At 43.4% G+C, this 27,386-nt stretch overlaps 1 protein-coding gene across 1 annotated transcript in view; it reads right to left on the bottom strand.

Moving 5' to 3' along the window:
- LOC126471930 (kelch-like protein 18) overlaps positions 1 to 27,386 on the bottom strand; it is a 168,401-nt gene that overhangs the window by 38,973 nt on the left and 102,042 nt on the right. Inside the window, exon 8 of the mRNA XM_050099899.1 lies at positions 24,250 to 24,466. Within this exon, the coding sequence (XP_049955856.1) occupies positions 24,250 to 24,466 (217 nt within the window). The remainder of the gene's footprint in view (positions 1 to 24,249; positions 24,467 to 27,386) is intronic.

A 27,386-nucleotide genomic window follows, 5' to 3' on the forward strand; every position in this document is an offset into this window, starting at 1 on the left:
ACCTGTAAAGGACACTACTTACATAATGCTTGTGCAGCCAACTCTTGAATATCGAATGTGGGGTCCCCATCAAGTAGGACTGAAGGAAAGCACCAAATCAATTCACAGACCCACTTGGTTAGGTCTATCACTAAGAGAGTGTTACCGAACTGACTCATGAGCTTATATGGGAATCCTTGGAGGAAAGACCTTTTCATGAAACGCTGCTGAATTAGTGTAGATAACCAGCATTTGCAAAAGACTACAGAGCAATTCTACTGCCTCCAACATTCACCTCACATAAGAATTGCAAGGACAAAATAAGGGAGATTAAGGCCCACACAGAGGTACACATGCAATAAAATTTCCCTTGCACCATTCGCGAGAGGTTCAGGTAATGGAATGCCTGGAAATGGTACAAGGTACCTTCCACTATGTGCTGCACAGTGGATTAAGAAGTAAATACATAGATGTACAATTCTCTCTCTCTCTCTCTCTTTCTCTCTCTCTCTCTCTCTCTCTCTCCAGCACCATGGGTCATCAAAAGCAATCCAGTGCCTTTTTCTCAATATTAGAGCATAACAGTACTCTCTAAAACAAGACGAAGAATTCTTGGTGCCTTCTAGTAAGCTGAAAAAGAACAAATTGTACAAGCCAGTTTTCAAACTCTGGATTTCCGTAGAAGAGGATAGCTGTAATCGTGTTACAGACACGATTATGACATAGATTGTTACCTAAAAAATATGATTTACACACCAGAACAAGTCTGGTATTTTGCATCCATTGCCAAAGTATGGAGTATTAGTTCATCTGCAATTTATATGAAACTGAATTTTGCATCTGTGCAGTGCTACTGCTACAGCTAAAATTTACATGTACAAACAATGCCAAGGAATTTCTGTCCGTCACATATCTCAAAATGTGTTACTGTCTGAAGCCCATAACTCAGTTGTTTCATGTGATTCATGAAAAATCCACAGAGGACAGATGATTCCAGCAGATATGAGTCTTAGACATCACCATTTCCTCTTTACGTATTTGTCTGAGAACCTTCCAGATGATTATGGCATCTACAGCCTGTACTATTTCTCAGACCCAATATATAGACCAATCTACATCTACATCCCTGTTCTGCAAACCACTGTGAACTGCATGGAAGAGCGTACATCCAGTTATACTAATTGTCAGGGTTTCTTCCCATTCCACTCAAGTATGGAGCACAGGAAGAACGATAAGTGCACTGCATCTGTGTGAGCTGTAATTAGTCTAATCATGTCTTCAAGATCTCCACGCGAGCATTACATAGGAAATTGTACCATATTCCTAGATTCATCCCTTAAAGTTGGTTCTGCAAACTTTCTAAACGGGTTTTCTTGGGATAGTTTGCATCTTTCTTCATATGTCTGCAAGTTCTTCAGCTCTTTCAGAAACTTTGTGAAGCTCTCCCATGTGTTAAACAAACCTGGGACATTTGAGATACCAATCCTTCGTATCCATTCAATATCCCCTGTTAGTTGTATTTGGTATGGCCCCACACACTTGCGCAATATTCTCGAATGGGTCACACAAGTGTCTTTTATGCGGTCTCCTTTGTAGACTGATTGCGTTTCCCTAATATTCTACCAACAAATCACAGTCTGCCACCTGATTTACCTCCAACTGAGATCATGTGACCATTCAATTTCATATCCATGTCAATTAATACTACTAGATATTTGTATGAGCTGACCGATTCCAACTGTGACTCACTGACATTGCAATCATGGGATATTACATTTTCTCATTTAGTGAAGTGCATTTCTGAACACTTAAAGCAAGTTATCAATCTTTGCACCACTTTGAAATCTTATCAAGATCTGATTAAATATCTGTGCAGATTTTTTCAGACAGTACTTCAGTATAGATAACTCCATCTGTGAGAAGTCTTTGGTTACCATAAATATTGCCTGCAAGATCATTAGTATACAACATGAATAGCAGGTCCCAACACACTTCCCTGTAGCATACCCAAAGTCGCTTCCACACTGTTGATGACTCTGCCTCCACAGTAAATCGCAGAATCCTCCCTACCAAAACAATCCTCAATTTACTCACGAATTTCACTTGATAACCCCCCCCCCCCCCCCCAAATATTAAGCTTAGGTGTTGTATTGCTTGTATGCTTTTCAGAAACCAAGACATATTGCATCTATATGACTGCCTCAATACTCAGCTATCAGTATATCATGCGAGAAAAGTGAGAGTTGTGGTTCACATGGTCGATGTTTTCAGAAGTCGTGCTGATTAGCTTGGAGGAGGTCATTCTGTTTGAAACACCCCATTATGTTTGAGCTCAGAATATGTTCCAAGACACTGCAACACATGGACGTCAAAGATATTGGATGGTAGTTTTGTGGATCACTTCTTGTAGAAAGGAATGAACTGCACTTCTTCCAACTACCGGACACAGTTTTTTGTTCAAAGAGAGAGATATACACTGAAGCGCCAAAGAAACTGATACAGGCATGCAATTTCAAATACAGTTATTTGTAAACAGGCAGAATACGGTGCTGTGGTCAACAATGCCTATATAAGACGACAAGGTCTGGCGCAGTTGTTAGATTGGTTACTGCTGCTACAATGGCAGGTTGTCAAGATTTAAATCAGTTTGCACATGGCGTTATAGTCGCCGCACGAGCGATGGGACACTGCATCTCCGAGGTAGTGATGAAGTGGAGATTTCCCATACAACCATTTCACAAATGTACCATGAATATCAGGAATCCAATAAAACATCAATTCTCCAACATTGCTGCAGCCAGAAAAAGATCCTGTAAGAACAGGACCAACAACAACTGAAGAGAATTGTTCAACGTGACAGAAGGGCAACTCCAAATTACAAAGCTGGGCCATTAACAAGTGCCAGTGTGCGAACCATTCGACAAAACATCATTGATAAGGGCTTTTGGAGCTGAAGGCCCACTCATGTTCCTTGATGACTGCATGACACAAAGCTTTACGCCTCGCCTGGGCCCTTCAACACCGACACTGGATTGTTGATGACTGGAAACATGTTGCCTTGTTGGACAAGTCTCGCTTCAAATTGTATCGCGTGGATGGGCGTGTAAAGGTATGGAGACAACCTCATGGATCCGCAGACCCTGCATGTCAGCAGGGGACTGTTCAAGCTGGTGAAGGCTCTGTAATGGTGTGGGGCATGTGCAGCTGGAGTGATATGGGACCCCTGACATATCTAGAAACAACTCTGACAGGTGATATGTACGTAAGCATCCTGTCTGACCACCTGCATCCATTTATGTCCATTGTGCATTCTGACAGACTTGTGCAATTCCAGCAGGACAATATGACACCCCACATTTCCAGAATTGCTACAGAGTGGCTCCAGGAACACTCTTCTGAGTTTAAATGCTTCTGCTGGTCACCAAACTCCCCAGACATGAACATTATTGAGCAGATCTGGGATGCCTTGAAACGTGCTGTTCAGAAGAGATCTCCACCCCCTCGTACTCTTATGGACTTACAGTTCTGCAGGATTCATGGTGTCAATTCCCTCCAGCACTACTTCAGACATTAGTTGAGTCTGTGCTAAGTATTGTTGCGGCACTTCTGAGTGCTCGCAGGGGCTCTGCACAATTTTAGGCAGTTGTATAGTTTCATTGGTTCTTCAGTGTGTAACAAACATGGTGTGGACATTGATAAAACAGGTAGTGTTTGTATAGAAATGCCCTCAATTGGGAGTCAGGAAGGAAAGTGTGAACGTTCACCGCTACACCATTTGTCTGTTAGATTTGCTCGACGAGAGGTCAGTGAGTCATGTGTGTGTTCAACTAGACTCTGGAGGTTGGGAAAGAGGAACAGTGAAGCGAAGTGTAGTTTTTAACTGTGGAAGACATGTCAGGGATTGAAATTCTTGCCTGAATATCTGTTTTATATGGTGAACATAATATGCCTTGTTGTCATTACCCCTTCTGTAATTATTGTAGTGGATGCTGCGATCAGAACTGGTCGATAGTGGAAGACATGTGGCTCATATTAGGCACCAGTCTCATGCTGCTCATGTCATCATGACAGAGAATCTGAAGTTCCAGAAAATCTGTGCATAGTAGGTTCCCCACAAATTGATGGAGGAGCAGACACTGAACAGAATGTCGACATCACTGCAGCACCTGGAAAGGTATCATGATGAAGACTATCATTTTCTGTCCCGCATTGTCATCGGAGATGAAACATGTTGTCATCATTGTGATCTAAAAAGGAAGTATCAGCACCAAAAATGGAAGCACAAGGATTCAACCGTAGCGAAAAAATCCAAAGCTGCTTTTGACAGCTCTGGGAAATTCATGATGACCTTTTCCTTTGACTGCAAAGGGCCCACTGCTACTTAATCTTCTGGCACACAGTGCCACAATTAATGCAGTGGTACATGGACACTTTTCAAAAACTGAAGTACACCATCAAGTCCAAAAGCTCAGGAATGTTGATGATTTCAGGTGAGGGACACTCGACATCATGATCATCAGCACTCTGACGAAAAGTCAGCATGCTAATCTCATAGCTGGGGATGAAGGACATCCCCACATGGAGCGCAGTTTATAATGCATTAAAGTCAGCCTCCCTGCTCCACCAAGTTAGGGATGAGGCCCTACAGTTCACAATATTTCACCAGTCTTGTAGCACTGTAATCCGCATGTGCAGGGATGGTGGGCAGATGTCTATCGAGATTGAGGGTTGCCCTAATATCAGTGTATAGGACACACGTAGTCACAATATGCTGAACTGAAAGTGGCACATCACAAATTTCACAGAGTCGTGGATCCTCCCACTGTAGGAGGAAGCCATGTGTTAAAGGGCTATGCCCGATGTACAGTCTGGTAAGCGGAACTTCCTGTCAGCAGCGAGGCTTTCATGAAGTCCGCCAAGCCTCAGTGGTCAATTTGAGCGACTGCAGTTTCTTTTTTGTCACCTGCAGCCATTAATTCTCACACTGATCCATAATGTGTATGTCAGAAAATGAGATGATGGCGTGCAACAGGATGGGACACTGATGGACAGCAGCATCCCAACATGCTTCCTTGCCGGTTTTGTCGGCCGTATTGTTGCCCTGTATCCCAATGTGGCCAGGTACCCAGCAAAAGACCACCTCTTGCCAATGTTGGAGCTGCTGTAAGGAATTGTGTATGAGCTGAATCAGTGGGTCTACTGGATACATTTGGTGAAGTGCTTGCAGTGCACTAAGCGGGACAAGACACGAAACCTTGTACGGTCATGTCTGTGAACCCTCTCCAGTGCCATCAGAATGCCATATAATTCTGCACCATAATTTGTAAATTGTTGTGGAAGACACACTTTAAAAATCCTATCAGGGAAAACAGCAGAACAATCGAGGACATTTTCTTGCTGGGACCCAGTTGTATAAACAAAGATAAAACTGTGGTGGTACATTCTTAAAATGGGCGAAAATGAAGTTGTAAAAACAAAATCTGGAGTACAAGTTTTCTGGAGTACAAGCTTGAAAGCGCTTTGGGCCTCTGAAGACACCATGGCAGCAACATGTTCCATCCCTGGTTGTGTATTTTGATGCCTGATTGATCCAGAAGCTTGAGACAGTCTGTAGCATGTATTCCAAATGGCTTGGTTGCAAGGGGCCGATTCCTGAACTGCCGTTCAACGGCGGGTTGGGCTATTGAACTAAATGTCAATGACTGAGCCGACAGAGATTTTCAGCACCTATCAAGCCAACAGGATATATCGCCGAATCCAGAGTGGTGGTTCACCAGCCTCTGCCCACAGGCTCTGAAATGGGTTGGTCCGAAGGTTCCAGTCGATATCCGAATGCCCTCATGGTGGACAGCATCTATCATCTTGAAGTAGGAAGGACGAACTGATCCATGAACCATGCTGCCATAATCTAAACATGACTGAACAAATGCCCTATAAAACTGCAAGAGGTGGGACCTGTCAGCTCCTCATGTGTTTTCACGAAGGCATTTCAAAATATTCAATGACTGGAAGCCCTTTGTTCGTAGGTCTTTCATGTGGGAGCCAATTTAATTTTGAGTCAAATAATAAACCCAAAAAGCACACAGTATCTTGAAAATGTAAAATATTGTCCCCCATTGTGAGTGCTGTTCGGTTAAAACTTCAACAAGCATGGTTAGAATTGGCACATGTAGTCTTCTCGGGTGAGAACTGAAAACCAGTTGTCTGGCCCAGGTTTCCAGCCTCCTAATGGTCAGCTGTAGCTGCCTTGCCATCATCATAAAATCAGAGGAAGAGTAGAAAATTGCGAAGTCATCCACAAACAAAGAGCATTTGACAGGGCTCCTGACTGCAGAGGAAATGCCACTGATAGCTATGGCAAACAATGTGACACTGAGGACACTGCCTTGAGGGACCCCATTCTCTTGAAAATAGGTCAGACATGGCATTGCCAACAAGATATCGAAAACACTGGTCCTCAAGAAAGGATTGGATAAGAAATGACAAGATCCCCATGTAGTCCTCATTCATGAAGTTGAAGAAGGATGTTGTATCTCCAAGAAGTCACACACTTTCTTGAGGGCCAAAAACACACAATCCAAATGGTTTCGGCATAAGAAGGACTCCCGTATCACTATCTCCAGTACAGTTAAGTTGTCAAGGGTGGAACTGTAGCACCTAAAACCGCACTGGAAGCGGCTCAGGTGAACTTGGGATTCGAGCAGGCAGATGAGATGGTGGTTGACTATGTTTTTAAGGGTCTTATTCATACAACAGGTAAGGGCTACACTCCGGTAACTGTCAGGGGGTGTCCTTGTCTGCTTTCCAGAACGGAATTCATATTGTCTCCTTCCAAATCAAGGGGTACTGTCCATCAAACAAGATTTGATTGAAACATGAGAGGAGCTGTCCTTTCGCTGCGGGGCAAAGATGGTGAAGCATGGCATAATGGATCTCATTCATCAGATCCTGGAGAACAGTCTCTGGCTTCAGACAAAGCTGACGTGGTGAACAGAAGGTTGGAGACTTCCTCATTATGCAAGAAGAAATTGAGCTTTCTCATTTCTGTAGACCTATGGAACACCTTAAAAGCAGGAGCTTGTCTCAATGACGTAGTAAAAGTAAAGAAGTGTTCCACTAGAAGCTGAGCCATGTCTCCTGGTGTGTCCACTAAGACCCCATTACTTGGTAAGGCTGTAAGGGGACATGTACTACCCTTGCCAGAAATCCATCTTATCGATTCCCAAACTTGCGCAGTGGAGTGTGTGTGTGTATTTGGATCTAATGGGCACCCCACGGCGGGTCATCAGCACCCTTACACTTATGAAAGCAAACAAATGTGGAGATTAACTAAAGGTGTTGTACAAGCATGACCTCGAAATGACCACACAGTCACTCTGTATCACATGCACTAAAAGCAATTACCAGGGAAGAGAGCTAATCAAAAAATTAAAACAAAGAGAAAACAAAACACTGGAGAACTAAAAGAAAAGCACAGGGAAATGTGCTAGCTGACCTCTTACAAAAAACTAGGGTGAGCCAACCACTCTTTGACACATTAAGACCATCTCCCTAAAATCTTGTTAAAATTGTTGGACAATTCACAAAACTTTAAAATCCAAAACACATTTGTTTGATCATTACATAAAATAGACGGTAGATCTGCTGGCAAATCTGCCACAGTCTGCTGGTCGGCAAATAAAATGCAGTCCAATAAAATATGGCGCGCCTTGATCTGTACGCCATAAGCATCACACGTTGGAGGGTCCTCTCACTGGTGTAAGAATCCCTGGGTCACAGGGCTGTGACATATGCGAAGATGAGTAAGAAGGACCGCATCCTGCCGACGTGGCTGGAAGAAAGTACTCCACGGTCGAGTTGTGGGCCTGATGACACAGATTTTGTTATTAGTCACTGCCAGCCACTTGTCTTCCCATCGACACATGACTTTGTACCTCGACAGCAAGGTGATAGCATGAAGGGGGATATCACACCGAAATACCAGAGGATCACAGCATGCCTCCTTGGCTGCTCGATCTGCCCTTTCATTCCCGCAATTCCAATGTGTCCAGGTACCCAGCAGTCGTTGTAGTTGTAGGAGGGCATCCTGCATATTCTGGGTTACTATATCTGCTGGGTACAAACATTGGAGAGAGTATTGCAAGATAATTCTGTGTTGAAGACGGTAAATTCTGGAGGCAGTCTGACTTTGAGGACACGATCTGGGAATATGACAGAGCAAGCAACAGAGAGACTCTGCTTAGGCCTATCCATAAAAACAGCTACATTGTCATGGTACTCAGACAAAATATCAGAGCACATCGCATTAAAAACAGAAGCAGGAGTGCTCTCTCTCCTGTGCTGCACCAAATCTAAAATCACTCTGGGCCTTTCCAGGAACCAGGGTGGCAGACGGTTAAAACAACAGATTTGGGGTCGTAAAGGCTTCACACCGAGTGGCTCCAGCACACACTGCACATGGATCCCAAATGACATTGTGGCTCTTGGCCAGTTGGGAAAAAAACGTTCCAGAGGTGGGCGAACAACAGTATGGTGTGTGGGTGAAGTTGAAGCTGCAAGAAACTTCCACACATGACCAATGAGGAGCTCGCGCTGGATGGTAAGTGGCAGTTCTCCTGCCTCAGCATGGATGCTAGGTATGGGACTGGTCCAATAAGCACCTGTGGCCAGCCAAATCCCCTCATGATGGACAGCATCAATGATCCGCAAGTATGAGAGCCTAGCTGATCCATACATCATGCAACCCCATGAATGCATAAAGCCTGATAAAACTGAAGGAGATGTGTCATGTCTACTCCCAAAAACCTGTGGCTAACGCACTTGACAAAGACCTGTGGCAAAGGCACTTGATGATGTTCAGTGCCTTCAGGGTTCTGGCTTACAGGTCTCGCAGGTGTGGTAACCACGACAATCGGGAGTCAAAAATGAGGCCCAGAAAGCACACTGTGTCTCTAAAATGTAGGATAGTGTAACCCATATTCAAGGCAGGCAAATTAAAAAGATGACGAGAATGATTAAAATGAACACCCACCCACTTATCGACACACAACTTGAAACCCATCTTCACAGCTCACACTGGAAGTTGCAACTGACAACTTGCTATTGCAACACTGGAGGAGGAACAGAAAACAGCAAAAGTGCCTACAAATAAGGAGCACTGTACAGGTCTCCTTATTGTAGACGTGATATTATTGATGGCTATGGTAAAGAGGGTAACACTTAAAACACTGCCCTGAGGAACACCATTCTCCTGCTCAAATCGATCAGACAGCATGTCACCAACTAGGGACCTAAAAACCACTGAGGCAGGAAAGACTGTATGAAGAAGGGGAGGTGGCCACGAAAGCCAAATTGATGCAGTTGTGCCAAAATATAGTGTCTCCAAGTAGTATTGTATGCCGTACTTTTATCAAAGAATATGCTGATACAGTGATGCCTGTGGAGGAAAGCCTCTAGGAGGGTCAGATTGTTGATAGTAGACCGAAATCTTCGGAATCCACAGTGACAGTGGCTAAGGAGTTGCCTGGTCTCTAACAACCAGACCAAACGATGGTTAATCATTTGCTCCAGGGTCTTTCCTACACAGCTTGTAAGGCAATACTCTGATAACTACTGGGACAGGTGCAGTTCTTCCCAGATTTGAGGAGAGGGATCAGAACTGCCTCCCTCTGCGAGTTGGGGAAGTTGCCTGTCTGCCATATTAGATTAAAACATTTGAGGAGGATTTCCTTTGATGCTGCTGGCAAATGTCGAAGCATGCACTACCGGATTTAGTCATGACTGGGTGCAGTGCCACGAATCTCATTCAGTGCTGATTCAAGCACCCACATGGAGAAAGGGGGAGTTGTAGGCCTCAGAACTGTTGGACCTGAAGTCCAACTTTTCCCTCTCTACAGTCGTACAATAGCGACGAAACACCGGATCCTGGCTTCCATTGGCAGTAATTTGTGCAAAATATTCGGCCAATGTCTGAGCAATGTCCCTGGGTGTTGTCTCGTGGCACCTCCGTTTCAGCACTGCCACTATCAGTAAACAGCTGCATTTACTGCAAATCCTCCGGATGGCTTCCCATACTATTATAGAAGAAGAGGAACGATTGACGGAGTCCAGGAATGCTTGCCATGACCTTTCTTACTCTCCCTAATGATGCGTCAAGCCTTGGCCCTCGTGACTTGAAAGGCCCTAAGGTTGACTGCTGTCAGTTGATATTTAAAACCTTGAAGAGCCGCACACCTCTCCCCAGGTGATGGAACGGCACTCATCTGTCCACCAATGTACTGGTTGCCTCCTAAGATGATCTGAGGACTGTGGGGTGGAGAGGTCAGCGGCACGATGGATCACTCATGTGATGTGGTTCAGCCACCCTTGGATGCTGTCGCAGTGTTTGAACACAGCCAGCTGGCTGAAACGCTTCCAGTTAGCCCTGCTGACCATCCATCCATTTTGGTGGCTTAACTTCAGATGGTGAACCATTTAGTAGATGAAGGCAGATTGGGAAGTGATCACTGGAATGAAGGTCGTCAATGACCTCCCACTGAACAGTCAGTGAAGGCGGGAGAACAAAAAGAGAGGTTGATGGCTAAGAATGACCCAGTAGCAGTGGAGAAATGTGTGTGAGTACCTGTGTTGAGGATGTACAGCTCGTGAGACGTCATGAGGCCCTCCAAAACCTAACCCCAAGGGCAAGTGTTGGTCGAGCCGAGCCCCACAGGACATGATGGGCATTGAAGTCTCCCTGGAGGAGGAATGGTCACGGGAGTTGTGTGATAAGATACATGAGAGCCTCAGAGTCTATTGCATCTTGCGGAGGTAAATACAGTGAGCAAACAGTGATTCTTTGACACTTATGAATTTGAACTGCAACTGCTTGCAGGTCAATAGCCAAGAGGAGAACAGAGAATTGGTGTGCATTAGTGACAAACACTGTGACACCTCCTTTGGCCCTTTCCCGATAGGTCATCCTTGCAGTATGGCATGCAGTATAGCATCCCTGCAGCACAGGGACATCTGTATCTTTAAAATGTGTTTCTTGCAAGCAAAAGCACAAGGGGTATGCTTGTGCTAGGAGTTTCAGTTCCTCCACATGAGTCCTGAACCTATTTATGTTCCACTGTAGTATGGAAGCCATGTCATTGGTGCGGATTTAATTTACTCCTTCCTTTGCACTGGGGAGGTGAAGCATTTGATGAGCAAGGGGGATGGGAGGGGCTGCCTGTATCCAAGGCATCTAACTCCATGATATCCTCCTCATCAGTCACACGGTAAAGAATGATGTCTGACGGCACTCGGTAGAGCTTTGACCCGAATGTCGTGAGCCTTTTCCTGCACCCAGTCCCTTCGAGGATGGAAGGGAAAGGGGGCATTGAGAGACACTCTGCTTTTCTTGTACCTTCTGAATGCTCACTACGGAACTGTTGTTAGTCTTTCCTGGTGCAGCTGCCTGGATTGCTTTGTCCTTACTCTTTTTCCCTTACATGTACACGTGCAAGTACAGGTGCTTGTGGTGGATACAAGCACACTAGGCACTGTCTGTGTCACAGTGTCTGCCTTGGGAATAGGTTTTTGCACCACAGAAGAATATTAGGTGGCAAAGACAGGGTTTTGTCTCCTTAGATTCTTTTTTGGCTTTGGAATAGGGGATCTGCTTGGTCACTTTTATCTCATGTATTTTGCGTTCTTCAGCAAAACCAAGGCAGTCTTGGTTCCAGATTGGATGGTTCCCAGAGCAGTTGTTGCAGATCACCGGAGACAGGCAGTCAGTCCAAGTGTCATGAGTGGCTTTTCCGCAGTTCCCGCAGATGGCTTCACCTCCACAACTCATGGTTGTATGGCCGAAACGCTGGCATTTATAGCACCATATAGGGTTTGGAATGTAAGGCCGAAAATTAAGTCGAAGGGATCCCGCAAAAAGATCTTCAGGCAGTGTCAGAGAATTGAATGTGACAATGAAAGTGACAGTCTTTCAGTTTCTCCGTTATTTCTGAATGTTCGTTGCTCCACATTGGCTATTCCCTGGGATGCCCATTCTTGCTTCAGTTCTGCTATGTCCATGTCTATGATATCTCAGCATGTGACAACACACTTACTGGAATTGAGAGAGGTGTGCATCTCAACGATGATATCATTGTCACCCAGTTTCTCCTCTCTGGGGGGACATCACCTTGACGAAGCACTGTCTGTGCGGGTGGAGAGGCTTGCGTATCTGCGTGAAGCTGAGGGCTATACCGAAGGTAGAGGACCTACTGCCGGAAAGGCCTCAGCTGATTGATCAGACTAAGAGTGTCCCACAACATGCCATCTTCCCTACCAACTCTGACCTTACCCAATACCGTTTCCCAACCCAAGGTGTGATGCGATCCGTGCTGAGTGGTGCGTGGCACATGGGAAAATGTCTCACAAACTGAGCCTCAGGGATACTGGGCTACCTCTCTGAGTAAGTAGCCTTACAACGGGCACAGTATTTGTGGTGTGGACTGTGTAGATCCCCAAATCTTGTGGGACCAATATGGACACAACTAAAGAAAACAAATTAAAACAAACTGAGGGGCAAACTGAGACCTCAGACACCTAAACATTGGGGTCACGGCCGATGGAAAGCATTCACACTACTGAATCAGGGTCTGCACCTCAGCCAGAAGTGGGAACTGTAACTGAGAAGTTGGGCCAGATCAAGATTAAAGCCTTGTCTGGGGCCCAGAGGAGGAAACTACTCAGGGAACAGAGAAAAATGGAAGGCAAAGAATGGCTACCTAAAGACAAGTGAAGGGAATTAAAGGGGGCTTGAACCTAAGACCGCCAAGAAAAAACTGTCTCAGGTTGAAGGCGATATGCAGACCCCCCACAACGTGTTGAAGACAGGCAGCAAGAGGATAAGGGAGGAATCTAAGACTCGCTCCTCCCTGAATAAGCGAGCCCAGGAAAAACCATGGCAAGAAATAGGGAAACAGACCTATAGTACTGCAGCCTCAGTTTTTAAGATGGCAGTTATCCAGGAAGGCTGTCCACTAGTAGCCATCACCTCGCAGCAGGAGGAACATGTACAGATGGCCCTCTGGAAAGATTGAGGGGGGACACTGGTCCAGGACCCAACTTCAGGAGGGTCTATCCAGATTGTGGTGCCCTCATTTTTGTCTGTGACGGGGGGGTGGGGGGGGGGGGGGGGGCGGGGGGGGGGGGGCACACGGTGAAATGGCTTAAAGACAAGGTGCCGATGATATCCTCGTGGAAAGGGTGTGAAGCTGCTGGTCAAGACGGCAGTGGAGCTTCTTAAGACACAAAGGTACCAATATGGATCCTTAATTATGTCTCCCCTCAGACTCTGAGAAAATAGGGGCCCAGAACCCAAACATCTCAACAGAAGACTGGAGAGTGATCAACCAGAAGGTTGTACCAGTAGGACAAACCCTGGTGGTGGAGGTCAGAGAGAAGTCACTGAAGGCGATGCAAGAGCAAGACCTGATATTGTTTCTAGCGTTGTCGCAGGTCACTGTCAGGGTTATCAAAGACCTCAAAAGCAATGATAACAGAAAGACGGAGACTGGAGGTGCTGCAGATTAATCTGCAGCACAGTAAAGAGGCCTCTGCTGCCCTGAGACGCTGCCTGGGGAGGCAGGAAGTGGACGTGCCCTGATACAAGAACCCTAATTATGTAATGGGGAGTATCGGGCCTCTGTGGCACTAGAGGTAAGCTGATTTACGCTAGAAATCTAGAAACTTCAGAACACGCATCTATGTAAGAAATGGAATTTCTTTTATGCCAATGATGGATTTCTGATCCAGAGACCTGGTGAACATTAGAATTCAGCAATGTGAGGAAGGTATCGTGAGGGAAATTGATTTGACCTCAGCATAACTTCCTTACGAAGACAGCTTTCCTCCTCCTTGGAGGTAAGGAGACTGGTAGAAGCTTGCCATCAGCAAGGTGACCAACTGTTGATGGGATGTGACGCCAATGCACGCAACCCAGTGTGGAGCAGCAAGGACACCAACAGTAGAGGTGAGTATGTTCTTGAATTTCTTTTAGCTAACAACTTGGAAGTCCTGAATAGGGGCAATGAACTTACATTCAGGAATAGCAGAAGGGAAGTTGTAACTGACATAACCTTTGGTTCAATGACGATGGGCAGCTATGTCAAACAATGGCACGTGGCATTAGAGCCATTCTCATTAGACCACATGTACATCAAATTCAAGGTTGAAATAGGAATCAGACAGACCATGACCTACAGGAATCCCAGGAAAACAAACTGGGAGACATATAGGAGGGGCCTTGACTTGGGCTTATCAGAAATTAAAACCTCGATATGGAATCCAGTAGAGTTTGAGAAAGTAGCAGAGGCTGTTATCTCTGCCATAGAGACCTTATATCAGGACAACTGCACAATCACCAAGAAGTGCACAAACAGGAGGAATAATAACTTGAAAACGCAAAGAAAACAGGTATGGAGACTGTTTAACCTCGCGAGACATAAAGGACAATGGGCAAAATATTGTGAGGCCCTTGTCAACTACAACCTTGCAATCACACATGCAAAAGAAGCATCCTGGAAGGCATTCTGTGAGGAAGTAGAGAGCACGGCTGCTCAAGCCAGATTTCACACAATCCTCACTGGAGTATCAACCAATCTAGAAGGCACGTTGAGGAAGGAGGATGGGATAAATACAAAGACAGCACATGAGATGCTGGAACTGCTCCTCAAAACTCACTTTTACCAATACTCTCTACCAGACAACACAGACCAGAATGTTACCCCGGAGACAGAATGGTTCTCAGGCACTTGAAGAGAGAATTGGGAGTCGGTCAAGGAGTGTGTGGACTTCAATAAAAGCCAATGGATGGTGGGAACATTCCAACCGTTCAAATCAACTGGCCCGGATGGACTCTATCCAGCTCTCCTGCAACAGGCAGGAGAGAATCTCATAAGAGTCTAATGCAGGTTATTCAGGGTTATCCTAGCAGTAGGAATCATTCCCAATGCTTGGAGGGCAGTGAAGGTTGTCTTCATTCCAAAGCCGGGGAGAACTGATCATACCAAGGCCAAGGATATGAGACCAATCAGTCTGTCCTCCTCCATTCTAAAAACAATGGAAAAACTGGTTAATGTATACGTTGGGGAGAGGAGGCTAATTAGGGCCCCTCTACATTCAAACCAACACGCATATCAACCAGGTAAATCATGTGAGGCAGCTCTCCATCAACTCATTGGGAGGGTGGAGAAAGCACTTCATTTCCAAGAAATCGCCCTCTGCATCTTCCTGAATACCGGGCGGGCCTTCAGTAACACGACTTTCAATTCCATGGTAAGGGCAGCAGAGGTACATGATAGGGACCACTATATGTAGGTGGACCAGGGCATACTTAGTGGAAGGAAGGTAAAGGTTGCCTACAAGTAGTAGTTCTGTCGCCTTTATTGTGAATCTAGTGGTGAACGAACTTATTGAGGAACTAAATTCCAGACAATGCTTCTGAAAAGGATACGCACATGACCTTGTCAGACACAGTTAGAAATATGGCACAAGGAGGATTGGACATTGTGCAAGACTGGTGCAGTAAACAGGATCTAAGGGTTAATCCTAAGAAGACTGCTGTGGTGCCACTCACGAAGAGGCATATCCAACACTCAAGTTGGAATCTAAAGCTCTTCAATGGAACTCTACCTGTGAAGGGGATAGTGAAATATCTAGGGGTAACCTTAGATGAGAAACCAACATGGACCCCTCACATTAAGAAAGTCTGCTCCAAGGTGAAAAGTACTCTAGTGAGTACCAGAAGGGCTTTTGGTAAAAACTGGGACCTAAGCCCCACAGGTACGAACTTGATATACACCACAGTGGTTACACGTAGGATTTCCTATGGGGCTGTAGTGTGAGGTGCAGAGACTTGCCTGCTTAGCCGTAACAGGTGGAATTAGCAGCACATCAAACGCTGGGATGGATGCTATGCTGGACATGCCTCCACTACACCTCTGGGTCAAGATGGAGGCAGCAGCTGGGTCATACAGAATTAAAACTGGAAAAACTGGATCTCTTCGGGATATCCAGAATCACACACAAAGACAGTGAGTGAGGTAAATATAGGAATGGCTGGGGAAATGCCAGCCAACTATATAATTACTCCCAACTGCTTCAACAAGCCATACAATATATAATAATTGGAAGCAGGAAGCAGTGGGAAAAAACAGTTCGACACCGTATGGGGGACACTGTTTGGTTCACCAATGGCTCGAAATCAGACCAAGGCTCGGTATTCCAAACTGAAATTACCACAAACAGAGCATGTGTGGAGGAGAATATGTGTAGGTGCTACAAGGACCATAGCATCTAAACCTATTGAGACAGCCAGGCAGCCCTGAAATCACTGGCAGCTCCTGCAAAGAGATCTAAGAATGTTGCAGAATGCCACAGGGCTCTGGTGGAGCTAGGGGGAAGCACTAGAGCAAACCTGGTGTGGGTCCCTAGCCACTCGGGGATCTGTGATAATGAACAAGCCGACAGATTTGCCAGGATGGGGGCAACGACTCCATTTACTGGACCGGAACCTGTCCTGACAATCACCAAGGCTATTATCAAACCAGAAGTACGGAACTGGCTCAGGAAACAGCAAGCAGAATATTGGACCAAGGACCATAACAAAAACATGGTAAGGTAATGATGCCCAAGCCATGCTTGAAAAGAAGCTCTGTAATCCTGGGATTGAACAGGAAAGAGATCAAACTCATGACTGGTCTGATGACCAGCCATGGGACTTTCAAAGAATACCTACACACAATGGGTATAATGGAATATGACCCTCAATGTAGGAATTGTTATGAGGGTGAAGAAAGTGCATCGCACCAAATATTTGGACACATGGCATTGGAGAGCAAAAGCTACAGAATCTTCGAGACAAGGACCTGAAGAAATTGTGTCTAACAAAAAACTGGTAAAGGGACTCCTTGCACTATTTATGGACATTGGTTGGTTTTATTAGATATACAGGGAGTGATGCTGCTCAATAAACTCGGTTTTAGTGCAGGCAGTGGCGGATTAGACCCAAGATGTTTTAGCTTCCCTGTCAAAATCAAATCAAAACACCCAGTTTCTGCAATTTCTTAAGATGATCTACCTTCTTTGACCTGTTAGTTTTGACCAACAATGAGCCATTATGCAATTGTTTTACGTATTTTAATGTTCCAGCAAGGTTTCCAAACCCTTATGGATATAAAAGGGGGACACTTTTTCAAATGTCCCCTCTTTCCTCTTCATCACCAGAAACACACAGTTATTTACAACTCTATGAACCCTGTTACTGCAGTCCAAAGTATTCTTATTATGAAGAAGACTAGCCTCTCTCATTCTTTTGGATGAATGGGTGTGAGTACTCCAAGGTGGTACACCCTTCCCGCTGGAAGGAGAAGATGATGATTTCAAGGGTTCCATCTCAGTCTCACAAGCAGCTAGCAAAGTAAGGGTCCACTCAGAGCCATATACAACTGAGGTACGGCAGGTTCCCCAGAGGTTGCTCGCTAACGACTGTTCCACCTCACAGCCATGCATTCCATCAGCGTGAAGCACACCTTGAGATTGAGGTTTTTTTTACAGAGGTTTATCTTGTCCTTGGGATCCGGGTGATCAAGCCAAGATACCCACACCCTGAGACACACATTCCACCACTGCGCTGTGTGGTGGTCGCTGAAGCATACCCAGAGCTCATGCTGACAGGGGATTGGCAGTGCTTACTAGTCCCCAGCTCAGGAACCCTGGGGTCACCAAGCCCATATCCAGCAAATCAATGCTGAGTCCCTGAGGGCTTATGCACCAAGGTGTTTACTAGACTGGCAGATGGACTCTGCGGCAGCCCACTGGATGTGACAAGTGATATGGGCCACCGCCTCCTGTGCGCAACCCTTTTGTTTAAAAATGGCCTGTCAATTGTACTGTAACCAATTTGCCATTTGTACCATCCATCAGCGTGGTCTCCTGTCTGCCACCTTCCTAGTTGGCAGACGGATTCGCACTGGGAAGTGATCACTAGAAGGTAAATCTCTAGCTACTTCCCACTGTACTGAGTCTGCAATAGCTGGAGAACAAAAACAAAAGTCAATGGCTGAAAAAGACCCCGTAGCTGTGGAGAAGTGCATCATCTGACCTGCGTTCAGAAGGTAGATATTCTCAGAATGGTCAAGTCACTCAATCAGCTGACCCTTGGAGCAAGTGGTCGCTGAGCCCCACAGCACATTGTGTGCATTGAAGTCCCCCCACAAGGAGGAATGGGAGTGGGAGTACGCAGAAGACTTTTGCCAGTGTGTCTGCATCCAAAGCATCATTAGGGGGAAAGTACAAAGAATACACTGTGATATTAAAGGGCGTGAGAACTTTCATGCCAATTGCTTGCATGGTCGTGGTAAGAGGGACAGGAGGAGAGTGGCATCTGTCATCAACGAAAACAGCCACTCCATCTTTAGCCTTGTCTCCAGTAGTTTCATCCTTCCTGTATGGGTGGTAACCTCATAATGCATGTGTGTCGGTGACTTTAAAATGTGTTTCTTGTAAGCAGATGCAGAACGGTTTCTCCTTCCAAATGTGAGCGATGTCTATTCAAATTCCACTGTAACACAGAAGACCCTGTGGAAGCCATTGTTTAGCAATGCTTGCTCTTTTATTTCTACCCTTGGAGGTGGTGATTTACCGGGGACGTCAGTGGGAACATTAGCCGGTTCCCTCCTCTTCGATTCCTCCGATTGTAAGACTATACCCTCAAGAGCATAGTCCCCATCAGAGAGTAAGAGAGCTAGCCAATCTGAAGGATTAACTACCGCTTTCTTGGACTTGGAACTACTGTTCGAATGACGTTTCTCTTTACTGATGGGAGGAGGTGGTTGTCTGGGTTGCGGGGACAGCTTAGTTGACTTCAGATGGTGAGTAGTAGCATGTGGCTTAGGTGGTAAGCCCACTGCTGACAGCTTCTGAATGGCTTCAGCTTTAAGCGTAGTGTTCCCCCACAGGTACACTGACAAGTGCATGTGCTCGTACTTGAATCTGTGATCCGGGAGTTTGTGTGGAGGCTCACACTTAGCAATTGATGTCTTAAGGGCTGTTGCAAGAGAAGTTGCAAAAACCGGCAGTTGCATAGCTTTGAAAGCTTTTTTAGCTTCAACTTAGGGTATGCGACTCTTGACTTTCAACTCCTGAATTTTCCTTTCCTCATTGTAAACCTCACACTTTCTGCTCCACACTGGGTTATCCCCAGAGCAGTTTACACATTTCGGAGGAAGTTTACAAGGATTTCCTGATTCAGGAGCTGAACCTCCACAATCGCCACATGTAGCCCTACCATTAAATCCCATAGTGGTATGGCCAAATCTTTGACATCTGTAGCATCACACTGAGTTATGGACAAACAGGTGAACCTTAAGACAGATATAACCTGCAAAGATATGTTCAGGTAATTCCAGGGTACTAAACATTAGAATAAATGCTGCCAACTTTTCCAATTTACCATTGACTCTCCTCATATAGTTCTGCTTTTCCGTAACACCCATTCATTCTTTATGGACTCCGTGGGGTCCATCTTCATTAGATCGGAGCAGGTAACCACACCCTTACTAAAGTTAAGGGTGTTATGCAACTCAGACTTGACTGGATAGTCGAGTAAGGTCTTACATCCCGAGACCTTAGCTATTTTGACTGAATTAGCAGTTTCAATTAGGTATGGCCCATTATGAAGTCATTTGACACTTTTTATTCAGAGGCCCAGAAATATCTTCCAATGCCTTGTGAATAAAGAAAGGAGTATCTTCTCAAATGTTCCCTCTGTTTGCTTGATTACAATGAAAGTGTCATGGCACACTAATGCTGTTACTATTATTCTAAGATTTCTTTTCAGGAGGACTGGCCAACCAAGCCCTCTTTGATGAGTGGGTGTAGTTACGACCTGACGGTACACCCGTCCCGTCAGTAGTAGTTCAATGAAACCGTTACAGAGGGATCCCACGAAATGCTAGGGAAACAACCATTGACCCAGGCAGAGCCCTGCATGCTTTTATATATATATATATATATATATATATATATATATATATATATATATATATATATGTTTGCACCTTCCTCACGGTCCAGGTGGTGAAGCCAAGACCCCCATTCTCTAAAATACACAGCATTCCACCGCTGCGCCGCACGGTGATCACTAAATCATGCCCAGAGGTTATGGAGAGAGCGAGCTGACGGCACTTGCCAGTCCCCAGCTCAGGAACTCTAGGGTCACCAAATCTGTCATCAGCAAATGAATTATGAGTCCCTGAGGGGAAGGGTTTTTGGACTACACTGCAGAAGTTTCATTGGCAAGCCCTTACACATATTCCATAAAACTCCAATCTCTCCCCATGTGACTTCCATGTTTCTGGAGCCCTGAAGAAAGTCATTAGTGGTCATCAATCTGCTTCGGATGAAGAGGCACACACCTGGATACGATCATTGTTGCGCGGGTAAGCACAACCAGTTTTCCCCGAAGGCACTGACTTGTCTCAAGTGGGATATATGTATTGACAGTTATGGTGATTACTTTTGAAATAATAAACAATATACTTATTTATTTATTTTTCCTGTCTGTCTCATTTTCATTTGACTGCCCCTGGCTGAAAGCTTTAATTGTGAAATCTTTTTGTTGTGCCTATCTGCAACACAGCATCTCCGCTATACGGTGAGTAGCAACCTTCCTTCTCATAATGTTGTAACAGTCCAGCCCGGATTTTCCATTGTTTGATTTGAGGCTAAGAAACAATACACTAATGATGAAAAAATAACTTCTGGGCAATCAATCTGATGTCAGCACAATAATATCAGTTTTCATAAACTGTGCTGTCTGTAGGGGCCTTTAGACAAACCATCTTGACATGAATGAAAGGTTCTCAGCCAAAATACTGGATGAAGATATAGTGATGCCCCAGGTCCATATCCACAAAAATGATGGAACACAGTTGTTTCTGAATAGTTATTAACTGAAGTTTCCAAATTTACACATTCAATGTCTACAGTTAGTTTGCAAAGATTTCTTGTTTTCAGCTGATTCAGAATTTGGGATAACTTATTTTGAATTGACCAATACTAATGTATGAATAGGCCCAATATTTCTATTTATTTTCATGATGATATAAAATAAACAGGAGAGTAAAAATAACCTGGTGTGCTTTTGAGAAACTAAATAGAGTTTTCAAAAGAGTAAATATTGCCACTTTGACATACCGCCATAACACATTAATTTTCAATGCCAAAACCATTGCAAGACTGAGGGTTTTTCAGTGAGGAACAGAGAGAAGGTGATCAAGAATTAGTAGCAGAGACAAGAAAACAGACAAACAAATCAAAGGATAGACTGGAGAAGAAGATGTAATTCAGAATCATAATGGAGATGGCAGGTCTTCCAGCCATACAAACAGGTGGTAGACAGACGAAGAAGGATCTTCGCTGCATTCCCATGGATAAGAGAGAACTGAGATAATCACCAAATGATAGATGGGTAGATCATATCAAGAGGAAAATGTAGGAGTAATGTGGATACAGATGAAACCCACGAGGCATCAAAAGGATTGCAGGAGGAATGTCAAATGGCTGATGATGATGAAATGTGTCCATACTGACAATCATGAACCAATTTCACTCAATTTCATATTCCAAAGCACATAATTAAGCATTTAAACTAGTAAAACAGATATACGTAAAATACACAAGGAAAAATGAAACTTCACAAATGCTTCTTTTAGTTTACATACTTAGAATATTCTAAAAGGCAATGAATATGTATTACATACTTTCAAAGCAGGATAATAAACTATTTAATTATTAGTGTTCAAGCCAGAATGTAATTGAAGTGGAAGTTCATAACATACAATAAAGTGATATTACAACAAAAACAATCACTTATTGACAAAATAGTTTAAATGGATAGATAAAATTCTACTCACCAAGCAGCAGCAGAACACATACGTAAAAGACAATTGCAATTGGCAAGCTTTCAGAGCCAGTGGCTCCTCCTCCCGGCAGAAGAGTTGAAGGGGAAGGAAGAGGGATGAAGGAAAAGGACTGGAGAGGTATAGGAAAAGGGGTAGATTTCAAGAAAGTCACCCAGAACTGCATATCAGGGGAGACTTACCACACAGGATGAGAACGAATAACTGATTGTTGGGGACTACATCGGACGAGATTTTAAAACCTGAGAGCTTAAAGATGGAAGACAGAGTAATATGCAAACAGAGATTACTGCTTAAACATGGTAGTCATGCTGATTCAGAAGGCCTAACGTAACTACCACCAGATTATCAATTAGGATTAATGGGCACAGGTAGACAGTGTATACGGGCAACTCGCAATATCTTGTTGCAGAGCATGCTTTACAACATGATAATTGTGGCCTCGGTGCCTGTTTTGTCATATGTGCCATCTGGATTCTTCCCCCCAGACACCAGTTTCTCACAACTCCACAGGTAAGAACTAGCACTATAACATGTCTTTGGTTCTCGCCACACACCTGGCCTTAATTTATGTAAATTTCTCCATCTCAGCATTTCTTCACAGTAACTACTCTTTGCTTCACTCCATTTTAGTTTTCTATATTTTTCGTTGTCGTACCTGTCTATTTTTCACCACCCCCTCCCACCTCTGTTACGTACAATGTGGTTAGCTTTTCACTCTTATTAACTCATGCATGATGATTAAGCAGTACTCTCTGTCTGCATATTACCCTGTCTTCCATCTTTAAGCTCTCAGGTTTTCAAATCTGTCTGATGCAGTCCCCGACAATCAGTCTTTCCTTCTCCTCCCATGTGATAAGTCTTCCCCGGTCTGCGGTTCTGGGTAACTTTCCCGAAATCTACCCCTTTTTCTGGATCACTCCAATCCTTTTCCTTCAGCCCTCTTTCCTCCCCCTTCCACCCTTCTGAATGGAGGAGGAGCCACTGGCTCCAAAAGCTTGCCAATTTTGTGGGTGTTCTGCTGCCACTTGGTGAGTAAATGAAGTGAATTTGTAATACTCATACTTCTTTTAACAACAATATACTACTCACCATGTAGATGAAGCACTTAGTCAAAAGCAGGCACAATGAAAAGAAAAATAAGAGAGAGAGAGAGAGAGAGAGAGAGAGAGAGAGAGAGAGAGAGAGAGAGAGAGACTGACAAGAAATATTTTCAGCTTTTGGACAACATTCTTCTTTATTCATTGCCACTGTCACTGTATGCTGAGGCCTAACTACGACTGGGCCTGACTGCGAGGTGCCAATGGCCATTTGCATGCAAGTTTTTGTTGTATGGATTTGTGAAAGTTCTGCTTCTGGAGAAGAACTTAGTCCAGAAGCTGAAAATATTTTTTTTTTTTTTTTTTTTTTTTTTTTTTGCCTGTCTGTGATTCAGAGCCTCCCTCCTCTATGTGGTGAGTAGCAATCTATATATTCCAGAATGAGATTTTCACTCTGCAGCGGAGTGTGCGCTGATATGAAACTTCCTGGCAAATTGAAACTGTGTGCCAGACCGAGACTCGAACTCGGGACCTTTGCCTTTCGCGGGCAAGTGCTCTACCAACTGAGCTACCCAAGCACGAGTCACGACCCTTCCTCACAGCTCTACTTCTGCCAGTACATCATCTCCCACCTTCCAAACTTTCATATCAGCGCACACTCCACTGCAGAGTGAAAATCTCATTCTGGAAACATCCCCCAGGCTGTGGCTAAGCCATGTCTCCGCTACATCCTTTCTTTCAGGAGTGCTACTTCTGCAAGGTTTGCAGGAGAGCTTCTGTAAAGTTTGTAAGGTAGGAGACAATGTACTGGCAGAAGTAAAGCTGTGAGGACGGGGCGTGAGTCGTGCTTGGGTAGCTCAGTTGGTAGAGCACTTGCCTGCGAAAGGCAAAGGTCCCGAGTTCGAGTCTCGGTCCGGCACACAGTTTTAATCTGCCAGGAAGTTTCAATCTATATATTCCATATTATTGTTATTCCATCTTAAAGTTTCCACTGTTTCATATTTCTTTTAATTATATCAAATAAATTTCAGTTGTATTCAGTAAGAAATGTATTGTTCTGAAAGACAGAATTATTACTTTTTACTTTCAGTTCTTCTCTTTCCTGTACTATGAACTGCATTTTCTGAAGATAAAAACTGGCCATTGTTCCATACATATTTTATATAGGGACAACTGAAAATGTGAGATAAACAGAAATACCTCAACAGAAGCCTGCAGGAATGATGAGGGAGACACCAAATTTGAAACGGAAAACGGAAAGATACAGATTCATAATAGCTTACCGAATCAAATATTGAGAGACCATCATGACCACCAAGGGCATAGATATAGCCCTCAAATGCAACTACACCACCAGCACTGCGATGTCTGATCATATTTGGCACCATCGTCCACTCATCTTTGTCTGGGGAATAACACTCCACAGTATTCAGTGAAGTAACACCATCATAGCCTCCACAAACATATAAGCAGTCATTCAATGCAGCTGCACCAACAGCACTGTATGTAAAACAAGGAGTAGTAATTTTTGAATTTCTATTCACACATTATAAAATATATTGTTTACAAAAATCTAAAAGAAAGATAAGCTTAAATATAAAAGATGAATTTAAATATATGGTTCTTCAAGGGCAATATAACTAACATGAGAATTAGGATGTCTACGTGATGTGGATGCTGTTAGACATGATACAAATTATATGTCCCAAATGCCAAAATATGAAAGAATTCTTCAGTCAACTACATGTGAAATGAGTGACAAATAACAGTTTATGATGGTCCAGAACTGGAAATGGGTATCACAAAAACGATAATGGTCATATTCATCATCTGTTTGTTTGCTGCCACCATCAGCATCTAACAAAAGTGGATGAATATAATTTAACCACAAGTAGACACATGGCACAGAATGTTCAACCAAGTGAGGTGGCACAATTGTTAAGCCACCGGTACTCTTATTTTGGACAGTTACCAAATGATCCATTATGTTCACCCAGGATCAAATTTTTATGGTTTCCATAGAGCAGTTAAGATGAATGTCAGGGTGGTTTCTCTGTAAAGGACGTAGCCAATTTCTTACCCACTACCCTCCAATCCACACTTGTGTTCTGTCTCAAATGATCCTAATCTTCTTTTTGGGTACCAGGGTGTCATCCAAGAACACGGACTATGAAGAATTGGCTATACTGTTAAGTACAGTCGACATTAGTCTTTGAAGCAAATGACATCAAAGAAAACATCTGGGTATTAATGAGTAAAACCATTTTAACCAAGTGTTTATTTTTATTTCAGTTTTGTGATATAAAAACAGCACAACAGTAAAAAAAGGGAGGGGGGTTCAAAAACACAGTTTGCAATGACTCTAAGCATAAACCTACATGAGAAGCATTAAATTAAATAGTTTGTAAAATCTATTAAAAATACAGACCTGCAAGATCTAATCAATGAAGACAATGCTAAAACTACTACTCCTCCATGATACCAACAATAATTTTCAAATTACTTTTTGGGGGCTATAGAAATGAATAAAAGAAAATCTTTTCCACTTCTATTTTTCTGCTAACCGCATGAAATTTTATGTAATAATAACTGTTTGTTCTTTTCTTTTTAATTTTTTTCTGCATGGGACTTCTTGAAGCAATTTCCAAAATGAAGTGCTTGCTTAATCTTATACACCCACATTTCTTCTGCAACAAATCACACAATCCTTCAATGATTTCTTTTGATTTGGAAATACAAAATGTATCTTCCCATTCAGAATTTCCTTAGGATCAGAAGATGACGATCTTCCACTCATTCTTGAACTTCTGTTCCTAACATTATCCCCAAGTAGAGTGATGAGATTTCTCTTACAAAAAAGATATGTCCATTATTTTTCACCACTCTCCTCACCAAACAAGTAAAGGAGGCAGTTGTTCACAACTGTAACAGTTATAAGCTACAGGCATAGCTTTTCCAACAATTTATATGACCACCTTGCGAATCCATAACAGCAACAGTACTGATCAGCTCTGGCCACTCCTCCTATAAACTATGTGTACTTTGAGAACAACTGTTCATTTTTTCACACTGAACAGGCTGCTTGTTTCTATAACCAGAAATCAGCTGTGATTGAGAACCAAAGAATGTACTCGGCATTGTCACTGAGCTCTTGTTATGGAATAATAAACACATTATTTGCAAATCTTGACAGCCACTCAATTTATGCTGTTGAAGTTTCTTCTCTTTCAAATCAGTTAGAAAACCCTTTTGATGTGCCATAACTGTCCCTGGTGTAAGCATTTCCATTTTACACAATTTCTGAGAAAGTTCATACAGAGTCAGTCATGGTACATGTGACAGCCTGAATCAACAGTGTGTGCTTGCAGGGCTTGTTCTAAATGAAACAGTATTTTAGATGTAAATGGCAAATTACGAAATATAAAACTTTCCATTGTCCTTTTGTCATAATACGGAATGTCAGATAAAAAGTAACCGTTTTGTGAATCAGAGAGAATTTTTTTTTATATATATATTTCACTTCATAGATACTTTTGGGTTGTTGCACATAAAGTGAATTCCACTTTGAAACCCACTGTACTCTCGTTTACATTGACATTTCTACATAGTGTGTGGAGTTCTTCCCATTTGTTATTAATACATTTACTAACAAACTCCACTTTGGTGCTTTTGGTACTCATATTACTTTGATAGGCAACAGGTGAAAGTATCAAGTGATTATAACTGTTGTGCAACTACCCACAGAGGTCCAGTGAGGGCTGTAATTACTGTGTGACAGCAAAACTTGGTAGATATTCTAATGCATTAATGTGGACCCGATTTATGTTGGAAAAAAATTAATTCCAATTTTGGTCACCAGGTGCAAATTTGCCAATGCAAATGCAAGACAGACATATAAAAATCTTTCCATATGTACTGGATTAGAAATGGGACAGGGGCAGAAAAGATCAAACAAGTGAGAAAGGCGTAATGTTGTTTTTATTATTAACCACCACTTACAGACAGTTGGTTTCATACGAGCACCTGAGGCATTGATAAGATGCTGTACAGTGTCAGGTTTGTATCTGGTGGTAAAAATTAGAACTAATTTTTGTCACCATAAAGGTATTCCGCATTAATGCATTAGCATATATAAAACGTTTTGCTATCATATGATAATTACATCCCATGCTGGAATTCTGTGAGTAGCTATACTTTAGTTATAATCACCAACCCAGCATCCAAAAACACCTGGGAAATTCAAAGAAAAAGAAAACATTTTTGAGGAACTGAGTTTGGTCTAGCCAGTCTTTGGTGCAAATTCACCTTTAAATTCACGGCCATATACAGCATTACACCAAGAAATGGATTCATTTCCTTAGTGAAACATCTTTCCATGACTGTTTTGTCATTTCAGTCATCATCTCTGCTATGTACAATT

Source organism: Schistocerca serialis, chromosome 1 (genome assembly GCF_023864345.2).
Source record: "Schistocerca serialis cubense isolate TAMUIC-IGC-003099 chromosome 1, iqSchSeri2.2, whole genome shotgun sequence".
NCBI lineage: Eukaryota > Metazoa > Arthropoda > Insecta > Orthoptera > Acrididae > Schistocerca > Schistocerca serialis.